At 32.9% G+C, this 12517-nt stretch overlaps 2 protein-coding genes across 7 annotated transcripts in view; both read right to left on the bottom strand.

Annotated features, from left to right (window-relative positions):
• The window catches only part of LOC142357771 (uncharacterized), a 406796-nt gene that overhangs the window by 310660 nt on the left and 83619 nt on the right, over positions 1-12517 (bottom strand). The gene's annotated exons all lie outside the window — the stretch shown is intronic.
• The window catches only part of LOC142335181 (uncharacterized), a 73396-nt gene continuing 70602 nt past the window's right edge, over positions 9724-12517 (bottom strand). For all 6 annotated transcript variants that reach the window (XM_075383556.1, XM_075383557.1, XM_075383559.1 and 3 more), the window contains exon 4: positions 9724-10677. In XM_075383556.1, the coding sequence (XP_075239671.1) occupies positions 9957-10677 (721 nt within the window). In that variant the 3' untranslated portion in view covers positions 9724-9956. The remainder of the gene's footprint in view (positions 10678-12517) is intronic.

Genomic DNA, 12517 nt, shown 5'->3' with positions numbered 1-12517 from the left:
ATTTTTATTATTAGTTTTAATATTATTTTTATTATTATTACTATTATTATTATTATTATTATTATTATTATTTTTATTATTATTATTATTATTATTATTATTATTATTATTATTATTATTATTATTATTATTATTATTATTATTATTATTAATATTATTATTATTATTATTATTATTATTATTATTATTATTATTATTATTATTATTATTATTATTATTAGTATTATTATTATCAATATTACTATTATTATTACTTTTATTAAATTTGTTATTATTATCATCATTTTTATTGTTATTCTTATTATTTATTAATATTATTAGTTTTTTTATTATTTTAATGTTATTATTTTATTATTTTATTTTATTAATTTTCTTTTTTTTTATTATATTTATTAATAATGTTATCATTAAAATTTTTCTAATTTTCATTATAATTATTATTACCATTATTATTATTATTATTATTAATGTTATTATTATTATTATTAATATTTGTTTTATTAATTTTATTATTATTCATAAAATTATTATTATTGTCTTTATTATTATTATTATTATTATTATTATTATTATTATTATTATTATTATTATTATTATTTATTATTATTAGTATGTTTTTAGCGGCCAGCTTTGTTAATAGCAATATTCAACTAGTCAAAAATGAAAAACTTGACGTTAATCTGATCAACGCTGGGCCATGAACGCGAATTTGTCCTCAGTACACTATAATGTGTCCATTTGTTCCTTCTTTCAGTGGCAATGTTGGATCTGTTTTTGACGTGGTAGAGTTTCATTACAAAAAAAATTGACTCAAAAATGGACATACACAAAGATAACAAAAACACGATTGCGGAAATTTGTAACAGACCCAGAAAATCATTAGTTTAAAATTAAATCTGCTATAAAGAGTACTTTTTCTCCAAAAGGATGCAATCTGTCTTCACTGAGACTAAGCTACAAGTTGAGGAAGTGAGACAAAGTATGGCAGAGTCTGAAGTTTCTGTAATGTTTTTCTTAAACAAATGTATTCACAAGAAATAATGGTCTGACCTGAAAGCTTTCTATAGTTTCCTTGATACCACACAAAAAAATCAATTGGAATTTTGGTTATTGCGACCAAGTTATTGGACAGAAATTTACCAACTGATAAAAACAGGTAATATTTTGGAAGATACAACAACTCCGAGTTTTTCTCCAAAAAGGAAAAGAATACGTGCATTAGTCCCTGTTTGCTAGCAAGCGGAATCAATTAATAATTGGGTCCTAGCAGACATTTTTTTCGAATTCATAATTAACCCATAAAGAACAAAAATTAAAAATGGTTTTCAGAATATTCAAAATCTCAGAATAAATTGGCATTGATACCAAAATTAGATATCTTTGCTAATGCTTCCTGCCCATTATAACCGGACTTATTTTAAACTGAAAGCAAAATAAATATCATTGAAAAAGGAAAGCTTTGTTATATCAAAAAGAAAAGATGCCATATGGATAATCATCAATCTAAATTAGCAAATGACAGCTAATGATTTAATTCAACGACCATCTCTTTGGAAACGGTAGTAAGACTAGCTATCTTCGGGGTCTGTTAAGATTGTACAATCAGCTTTAGTTTTTTTAATATCAGAAAAAATATGAGCCAAAGATTCAATTTTGGTGCCATTTTGAATGAAAAAACGGCATTCTAAAAAATTTTCGGGTAAGAGGCGGATCAAACAGCTCTACAATCCCCCTGTATCTTTAGAGGTAAAAAAACACTGATGTTATCAATTTCTAGAAAGTTTATCAGATCTGAGAGAAATTCTAGAACAAAATTGAGGAAAATCATTACAAATCTAGGGAAATCAGTATAATTTTTACGAAAATGTAAATCTCGATAACTAAATCAACTAATTTGAAGAGTCGACGTAAAAAAAAGTTTCATCTAATATTCTACTCTGGAACGTCTTCTACATGTACTACTCAAAATACTCTAATGAATATATCGATCAACCATATATGAACGAACAAAAAAGATTAGACTTTTAGTTCCTCCTCCTCCTCCACTAAGTTGGGGTCGGATCATATAGCTTTGAATGCAGTGAAAAAATCTCTCTCTCTCTCTAGGATTTTTGCCTGGCATGTATTAACGTTTTCTAGGAGTCGGCACATATTACTTAGCCTATAGCTTATGTACACATTACAATTGAATCAAGTGATTAGAATGAGGTGAGCAAAGTCAAAAGAGGAGATCATCATGTAAGACCTGTTAGCTTCGAGTCTAAGGAATGCATCTGTCTAAAAACTGTTTTTCTTCAATATTGTGGGTGATGAAGGGATTAGAGTTATGATGAGTTTTTGACAAATCCAAACTATAGAGCTTTTGTCACATAAATAGAACAAATTTCTATGATGTTTTTCTTAAAAAATGTATTCACAAAAAAGTCACAAGAACATATGGTTTTCATTTAAAATTTTAGATTCAATGATACCACTAAAAAAACAAATTGAAAAATTGATTACTGCGACTAAGTCATTCGATAAAAATTGACCAATAAAAACAATGGTAAAAGTTAAGAAGAAATTATAACTCCAAGTTTTTCTCCCCAAATCAGGAAGATACGTGCATTTGTCATTGTTTGCCGAAAAGCGGATCAGTTATCAGTTGGGTCTGAATATAAATTATTACCGATATATAATTAACGCATTAGTTTGTCATTGTTGAATTTTACGATAGTTTGTCATTGTTGAATTTTACGTTGAGACCAAAACTATGTAGCCTCGCTAACAGGTGTTATAATAGGTGTTGACCTGATTTTTATCACAGGTGTTGATTCAAACGGAAAGCGATGTAATTAGCATTGAAATAAGAAAGCTTTGATAAATGACGCATTTTGGATGATAATCAAAATAAATAATTCAAGGCCGCTAATTTCATTCCGCGACTATCTCGTTGGAAACAGTAGTACAAATAGGACTCCTCTGTGTTTGTTAAGATTGTGCAATCAGTTTTAGTTTCTTTCTTTAATTCCTGAACAAAATGAGCCAAAACTGCATATTTGGTGTCATTTTGAATAAAGAACCGGAGCTTAAAAAACTTTCGGCTAAAAGGTCGGATCAAACAGCTCAAAAATCGTCCGGTGTTCCTAGAGGGAAACCCAAAAGCACTGCTGTTAACATTTTCACGAACTTTATTGGACCTGAGAGAAATCCGATTAATGAAAAATTTAATGAAAATCTGAGAGAAAAAATCAATGAAAATCTCAACAAATCTAGGGAAATTGGTCTAATGTGCACAAAATTGTAAACCTCGATAATTAATTTGAAGAATCGAAGTAAAAAGATCTTTTCATTTTATATTCCAAGCTAGACCGGTTCTTAGCTAGACTACTCACAGCTCGCGTTGAATGCGTTGAGAACAGAATCTACCTCTTTTTAGCTTTGTATCTGGCATAAATCGGCGTTTTCTAGGAGTTATCTTACAAAAAAAATTGGCGCATATTATTTAGCGTATAGCCTATAGATACAATATAGTTGAATAAAGTGACAAGAATGAGATACGCAAAGTTAGAAGAGGAAATCAGCATGCAAGACCTGTTAGCTTAGATTCTAAGAGATACCTCTCTATAGACACTGTTTTTTCTTCAATATTTTTAACGGTGAAGGGATTTAAAATATGTTGAAGTTATGACAACGCTACATTGTAGAGTTTCTGTCGAACAAATCGAACATGCACAACTCTCTCACAGTAATATGATTATAAGGTTATGCAATTCAATTTTTGTCTTTGAACTACTCTCTCATTTAGTCTTCAGCTCAGAGTTATGCACTATCTTTTATTTAGACATCATGTTTCAGAAATTGTAAAAGCAACTGCAAATCGGCTCTGTAAGAACCAACAATTTTGATTCAAAAACATTTCCGACAAAATCGGAAACCAAATTAGTTTCAAGTAAAACACAATAATACCAAAAAATTATTGAAGCTGACACTATAAAATTTTTTAACAGAGGTTTCAATAATGTTAACGTGTTTCAGTGAACAATTTTGGGCAGAAACTATTCCTCATTACCATTCTATAATTTCTATGCTATTTGAAAATGGCAAATTGACTCGAAGAAATATAAAATCCTAGAAAGGGTTCAATAAACTCAAACCGGAAGCAAAATTATTCTTTCGATTTATCTTCAGAAATTGCTCCCTCTCAGAAATTTTTCTGTTCAAATTTCTTCAAGAAGTTGAAAGCGAGGGGCGTTTTTCACTTCTTTTCACATTGATCAAGAACACGTGGTCAGAATGCATTGTAACTAAAGGATTTAGATCACAAAAAACAATAATTCTCGAAAAAAACGAGAGAGAGCACGGCCAGATCACCAACAGAAAACTATACAAAAACACAATCACCAATTCAAATTTCTTGAAATAGCTTTTATGTTTTGGCGGCCTATTAGTTTGATTTTGTATAGGAAACGTTCATTTGCCAGTTTTAAGTGGAACGAAAACTGACTAAGTGTTTATGAGTCAAGAGTTTAGCAAAATGAATGACAATGTGCTCACCAGACATGAAACACATACAAACAACCATGAACATCAAACAAAAATTTTTCCTGCATTGTCTAAGTTTCAACAAATTAAACCTAACGAACTCTCAATTGGCTTTACGTGGTCAAAAAAATTCGCTATATATTTTAAAAAGCGATGCAGAGACAAAAACCAATTTTCGACAATTTATGAAAATGCGAAATCAATGGAAACTATTACAGTTTTTCGAAAGATTATTAACCTTCTTGGAATCCCATTTTGTTCAATTCATTAGCGCAGGTTTCAGACTTCGTGAACGAAATGTTGAGTTCTTATGAACCTTGTTTTTAGCAAATCTTTTTTAGCTTCCTCAAACACAGAAACGGATGCATATGAAAAAATACAGCTTAAGAACGGAGTTTTTTTAACTCAAATAATACATTTTGAGGTTTTTGCGTTGGGAATAGATACACGAAGCTGAATATATTTTCCAATTCTCCATTTTTGACAAAGTTGTTTCTCTAAAAAATTTGGCTTTCAAAGTTAAATATAAGATGCAAAATACTGAGTGGTTTTGCGATTGAAAAAAATCAGTTCTCAAGGAAACGACAAAATAATTCACTGGACTTGTCATTTTAGATTTGAGATATGATCGAGCCTTTGGTATATACTGCCAAAAAGAGATTTTTAATAGTTTGATTTTGAGACAATTAGAATTCTATATATTTTTTAAAAGATTTTTTCTCAAGATCGTTACGCTTTAGAGATCAACGTGCAAAATTTTATTTGCCGAGACATCCGCTAAAAAAATTTTACTCTTCTCATTTTTATTTTTAGTCAAGATCTGCTAAGTTCGGAGAGTTCTGCTAAAAGCCAACACTTTTAACCTTTTTCATATTTTTGGCCAAAAAGGCACTAGAATTTCAAGATTCTGATAATTTTTAGGCTGAGAGCTGCTATCGCGTCCATGGCAAGTATACACTTTTTTAAATAAAAAATAGGATTTTCATAAAAACTTAAAAGTTGAAAATTTTTCCTATTTTACCCCTAAACTAACGATTTGCAAAACTGGTTGAACATTGGGCTGAACAAATTTCTTTGCATGTTTTACCTTTGAAAATGTTGCAATCTTCCTGCGGAAGATTGCAAATATTTTGGGGTGATCGGTCATTATATTTAGGGTGTCAGCAAATTAAAAGTGCTCTTAGCATTAATTATATCAAAAAATTCGCAATTTTTTTCTTTTAATGTAATTTATATTTTTCTGAGAAAATGTGCAAAAAATTTGAAGTTTCATATTTTCCTGTTTTATTTCAATTAATCTGGGACAGCCTTGCGCAGCAATTTGATGTGGTGTTTAGTGGAATAGAGAGAGAGAGAGAGTTTAAAATTTTTCATTCAAAAACAGTCAGACTCTTTTATTTTCTTCCAAGATCGACCATGATTTTCCAATGAGAAAGAAAATCGGTCTCAGGCTGGTTGGGCTCTACGATAACTGTATGAGACTGATCAAGGAATAGATTGATGGGCACTTTGTAAAATGCGGGAAATGTGGGTGGTTTTTCTGGAGTCATTTTGTTTCTAAGCTAGTTCCATTCAGATTCCATAGATCTATCGAAAAAATAGGAAAGAAAACTTAAAAAAATTAAGGTTTTACATTTCCAGAGCGCCTATTAAAACGAATAAACTGACACTGTGCTTAGCTGGCCCGTCCCTTCAAAAATGATTTGAACCATTTTTTGGAGGCTAAATATACATAACTGTCAACTTTCGGCGTTTTTGTGCTAGAGTATAATGATCCCTACTAATTTTTGTTCCATTTTTTGAATTCCCCGACCGTCGAGTCTTGAGATGTTTGTAAAAATCCGCCCGACTTGCAAGCGATTTGGCGAGAAATTCGGAAAAAGGCAGGATTAGTTGTGGGATTCTGACAGCTATTTTTTTTCTTATACACTACCTTACGTCATTACCACAAATGTCTTGGTGCCCGAGCTTTGAAAATGAGCAAATTTCGAATAAATTTTGATGACAAAAAAGGTATCATGTCGGCAATAACTTGCACCAGTTGGTTTTGCGATCCTGAAACATGCTTTTAATACCAACTGCTAATCTGTAACTGGATTAAAGAACGTAAAATCAAAAGCAATAAGTTGGGCTCTATCGCATTAGGCATTTTTATGATTATTCTGCCCCATCGAGTAGAACATCGTATAGCTTTACCTCTGTGAAAATTTTTTTCATTTGTTCATTTGGAGAGCAAAAGTATCTGAAATGCTGAAATTAAATTGTAACTTATTAAGGACAAAATTCAATTTTAAAATACTGAAAAATATAAACAAGGAAAAGTAGTTATCAAATGCCGAAATAGGGGTCATTCGTTTGTTGAAGTACATTTTTTAGCACAGATTTGCTTTCAACAATCTTATGCTTATCATTTTTGGAGTCTTTTGCAGCGGTTGCAATTATCAATTAGATCACAGGTAGCCTTTTTAGTATGAAGTAAAAAGTGAAATAATACTGGTTGTTGAAGAGCAAACTTCATCGGTAAGATAAATGAACAAAATTGATTCTTCACTCGTACAATTGCGTTTTGGGAAACAGGTAGGATAAATAAAGAAAATAAGCATTTACTGGGGGAATTGCCTTTTTTCAGCGGGGTCAAACAATCACTGTACTGCACAATATCTTCACTTGAGAAAATAGTTTTCTTTGAATTAATACAGAAGAAAAAACTTACTTATATATGTAAGTTTTGTAATACTTCTGATCACTGTTTTAAAATTTTCAAATTTGTCAAATTGGCTCAATAGATCAAGTGCTAAATTTACAAATTTTTCAATGCTACATTATTGAAGAGGTTGACGGTTCGAGTCTCACCAAAGCATGTACATCTTGAACGGCAAAATTGTTTTCCGATAAACACAGAAATGTGCAAATGAGTAAACAAAGTACGCTATAGGAAAAGGTAGCAAAATTGGAAGAACATCTAGTAATTGCTAACTCGCTAGGTAAATTAAAATTCAGTGGGATTAAAACTGCACAGTCGGGACTGATTGTAGATTTAGCTTGACAAAATTGGTCATATTTCATTTCATGCGTTGTACCGTTTCATTGGCTAATTGGAAGGCGGAATTTACAAGCCTGTGGTGGCATAGTTCCACATACTCAATGACTTTCGACAAGGTCAAGTTTCTCAAAAAAATAAAAAAGTTTTCGTATCATAATGAAATGAAATGATTTCCCAGAACTCCGCGGACTCAGTGGCTTGGATTTGATTGCAAGGAGAAGACAACAGAGGGTATCTTGGAACTCAATTGCAGAATCCGCAACATTAATATATTAGCAAATATTTGATAAAGATAGAACAATTTTGGGGATATAAAATTATATGATATCGTCTCTGGAAGCCGCATTAATAGCTGCTTTAGAACCTGATCATCGCATTTTAGTTCAAGTTCTACTTTTTTCATCCATATATCATTCAACACCGCAGATTTTTACCCCCTGGCAATTTCCCCAAACCCCTCATATCCCTTATATTGAATCAATTAAATAAGCAATCAAAATGGAGTGAATTGACCAGGGTGAAATGATAAGGGGTTAAATAAATATGGATGTAAAAACTGAACACATTTAGTACCAACTCGAGGAATGTACAAAACCATAGCTAGAGCATAAACGTGACAAAACCGGAATCGATTTGAAGTTAAGGGGATTAAAGGTAGATACGTCCCCATTTATTATTATACACGAAGTGGATTTCGCATACGAATTCGAAAAAAAAATGTGGGAAAGTGGCAAATTGGTGAATTCTGCTTTAGCTGGTATAATGTATGAACTTCAGAATTAGCATCAAATTGATATTGGAATTTATCATCATATAAAAGAACTAAGTCTTTCTTTGTTTTGATGCCATTACGTGACCAATGTCTTAAATTTTGCGTTTTGTAGAAGCAAAACCATTTTGAGCATGTTTTGGCCTAAAATTTAATTGCCCACATTCTATTGGAAGTTATTTCAGACGGTTACGTGACAATATACCCAATTCCATTTTACCCAATGCCATTTTACCCTACACTATTTTACCCAACCTGCCATTTTACCCAATGCCATTTTACCCAATGCCATTTTACCCAATACCAACTTGATGATTTAAAATATTTGTGGACAATATAATCCCATGTTCGGTTGTGATAGTTTCAAGTCCCACGGGCCATTTATATTATAGTCGGCTAAATAGTCGTTCTGGTTAATTTAGCAAGGAGGTAAATTGGGTAAGTTGGCATTTGGTAAAATGGCATTGGGTAAAATGGCAGGTTGGGTAAAATGGCATCGGGTATAATGGCATTGGGTAACATGGAATTGGGTAAATTGTCCTGACACCATTTCAGACCACATTCAAAAACCTAATTCTTGTGAACAGAGCTGTGGGTAATTTCAAAACCACTAGCTGCCTTTTTAATCCACTGTTAGTGCCGAGAGGGACATTTCTGAAATTAATCACCAATTAAACTTTCTTTCATTTCGGTAATTAGATACTGCATTTGAGGGAAAGAAGCTATTTTATGCAAATGTGAATTCAATTGGCTTATTGTCACTCGTTTCAACTCTATTCTTAAGGCAATGGCACATTGGTTGTAAAAAAGCCCGACAAAATTGAGTAGGTATACTCATTTGTTCGGACAATGGCTTAATAATGGCTACTCTAGTCCAATAACCGTCATTTTTGAACGCAATAAAGTCATTGGTATGTTCGGTTTTAGCAAGACATAAACAGTAAAAAAACTTGCAATTTTCTTTTGGTATTGTCGGTATGTTCGGTTTTGAAACGTAGGAACCGTCGGTATGTTGGGTTACTTAAATTTGTGTTAAGTTTAAAACGTAAGAAACTATCGGTATGTTTGGTTTAAAACCAAACAAAATTATAAGATAATGACTCATATACTTGAGTTTCCAAGATCATATCTAGATTCGATTTCAACGAGTTTAAAAGTTCAACTCGGAAAACAATGAAAGAAGTCATGTTTGTTCATCTAGTTTTATTTTTGAGCTATTGAAAAAATTCAGTAAATCTATTTGCAAATTGTTAACTAAATTGTCGTCAAGAAGTACGTATGAATCTATAGCGATTAGAAAGCAATCAGAACATTTGACTACCTTAGAACAAAAAAACGATAAATTTTTATATAGGGAAAACCAGCCTTTTTATAGGTTTGAAACCGAACTTACCGAATCTAAGAAACCGAAAATAACGACAATTTCTTTTTTAATAAATCTGAATATACCAAAAGTTTCTGAAGATTGAAACCAGACATATACCGAGTCTAAGAAATTGAAAATACCAACATCTTTTTCGTTGAAAATCGAGCATATCGAACATTTCTTACGTCGTTTTCGTTCAGTTTTCTGGACTATGGTATTGTAGTGTCTCAGTTGTTGGACTTTTCAGATGTTCCTTAAGTTTCAGAAGCGTGTGATCCGAAGAACCTGCGAAAACTGGAAACCCTTTGGTGCTTGTTCGGACTCGGGGTACTCGGCAGTGGAGTGCCTTTCGGGTTTCTGAAGCTGTGCCAAATACGCTTGATTCTACTCTTGAATGTCGAGCTTCGGGTGTAAGCTATTGGGTTGAGCACGAACTTTAACTGGAGCAGGATTCGAACCATACTTTCAATGAAGGGGTTCTTGATTAGCCCAATTTGGTTCAAAAGGTAAATGATAGTGAAAGGTGTGACACAAACAATGTAAATAATGCTGATTATCAATAAAGACAGCGATACTTCGCGTGAATAATGATACCTTCCTTTCTGTTTTTCACGCTTTTTTCGTTTTTCTTCACGTGATAACGTATTCATAACAGAGTTGCAATTTGCCCCATTTTGATTGCTGTTTTGACTGTCATAATGTAAACCATTAGAATTGTAGGGTAGAGATATAGTGCCTTGATTATTATTGTTGCTACATTTGAGAAGATTCTGCTTTACGGCGATGGCAGCGGCAGCAATTTCCGAAGCGTGAGTGTCTGCAGCCGAGGGCATCCGAGAGCAGGAGTATGGACACTCGGAAACAGAAAGGGCGGTTGGCAGGGAGGGTTTCGGAGACTGGACATCCAAAGTGACTTGCTTCTTAGTATCCACAACTTCTAATGTTTGCTGCTCTTTTTCCTTGTACGTTGGTTTGCTAAAATGAAAATAACTTAACTTACCCTAGTCAAACTGGATCATATTGCAAGATTCTTGCAGGATCTTGCAAGATAAACGTACAAAGTGCAGAAGTATGTAAGATATCCGGCTATCTATCAAAACTCTTGGAATATAAATATCCGCTTGCACATCTGGCTGATAATGTTTTGCCCTATTTTGGCTTATAAATGAGCATTTTGGCTTCTTTGACCAGTATAGAAATGGAGATCAAACCAGAGAGCACCACCTACCTGAAGAGGGACTCTAGTAAAAATTACAGAAGAGGGACAATGTGAAAACAAAGTGATTAGAGGTCCTAAAGAGAGAGCAGGGGCTATTAAAAATAAATCTGGGGGCTATTGAAATCAGGACATTAGCAAATTGCAGAAAGAAACAAAAAGAGCACGGAGAAGGAGTGGGGGATTGAGCAGCAGAAATACACCATGCGTCTTAGCTTTTGCATGAGTATCTTCGCCTTCTGTGACGAAAGAGCCAATGCATTACTGATCTAAAAAAGAAGGGCGCACCTAACCTGAAAAGCGGCAAAATAATCGGCTCAGTGGTGTTAACTTCAAAAGCTGAGCCTTACTCCGAAGAAGATTCTTCTGATTGCACCATCCTCGTGTGCAGACCAGCGAATTTTGCTTTTGAATAGCATAAACTGGAAAAAAATCTGAGCGCACGGAAGTCTGAACAATGGTCTGGTCATGGTCTAATCAGAGTTTCATTTCGGTCTAGAACAGTTTGATCCAAGATAGGCTGGCTCGAAACATCATCAAAAAATTTTAATATTGGACGGTCTGCTCAGATGTCATTTTGGCCTGGTACAGTCTGAGCAAAGATCACTGTCGTTCGGGATCGTAACTTGCCATAGGCTGGAAGTCAAATCTTAGGTTCTATTTTTCGAAATTTCTGTCAAACAGCGCACAATTATAGCTGCTCTGTAGTGTATTTGTACACCATGCTATCAGCTCTAAATAGAAATTTGGTAATTTGTGTGAAAAAAGAACAACTTTGAATGTGGAAAATTTTCTCTTTACTCATTGCAACACCATTACACCAACCGACGTTAAAATCTTGAACTAAACAATTGAACTCATGAACTCTTAAGCTACTTCTAGTTCATCTGATCACATTTGATTGCACTGTTGATTAGCGTTGATCACATTTGATTAGCGTTGAACATCATTAACAAACCAATTGAGAACGGGCTCTACTGTTGTGATTGGAAAAGTATACAGTTTTGTCCCCTTCTAGAATTTGATTTTAAAAAGGATATTGTATATCTTTTGAATGCAATATTCAGACTTTGGACAAAATAAAGCACATTATTGAAATATAATAGTCAACTAGATGGTCAATAGTTCAAATATGATATGACTTGACAGTATTTTGTGCATCAAGTAGTTCGACATGTTGTTAGGTTATAGTTGTTCCGACCCCACTTGTGGGGGAGGAACTATATACAAAAATGTTTTTTTTGTTAGTCAATTTTGGCGATCGATATATTCATCGTAGAGAAATGTTATTGGTATCATTAAAAAGCTCGTCCAGCGTAAAATTCGAAATTTTTCTGAATTTCGTATTTTTCTAGTAGTTATCAAGGTTTAAAGTTTTGTGTGAACACAGGGCATTTGACATGATTTTGTTCACTGTTAGCCTAATTTTCGTTCAAATTATGATTTCTTTCGTAAAAATACTTGTTCAACATTACACTTCACGCCAATAAGAGAAACAACATTGCATTCCTAATAGACAAAATGCTAGTTCTGGTCTCAAGGGTAAGTTTACTATTAAAAAAACTTGAATTCTTTTTGAGAGCTGTTTTTTAGCAAACT

This window comes from Convolutriloba macropyga, chromosome 2 (genome assembly GCF_964194025.1).
Source record: "Convolutriloba macropyga chromosome 2, txConMacr16.3, whole genome shotgun sequence".
Classification (NCBI taxonomy): domain Eukaryota; kingdom Metazoa; phylum Xenacoelomorpha; order Acoela; family Convolutidae; genus Convolutriloba; species Convolutriloba macropyga.
Note: the sequence above shows the minus strand (reverse complement) of the source record. Positions and strands in the feature narration are given on the sequence as shown.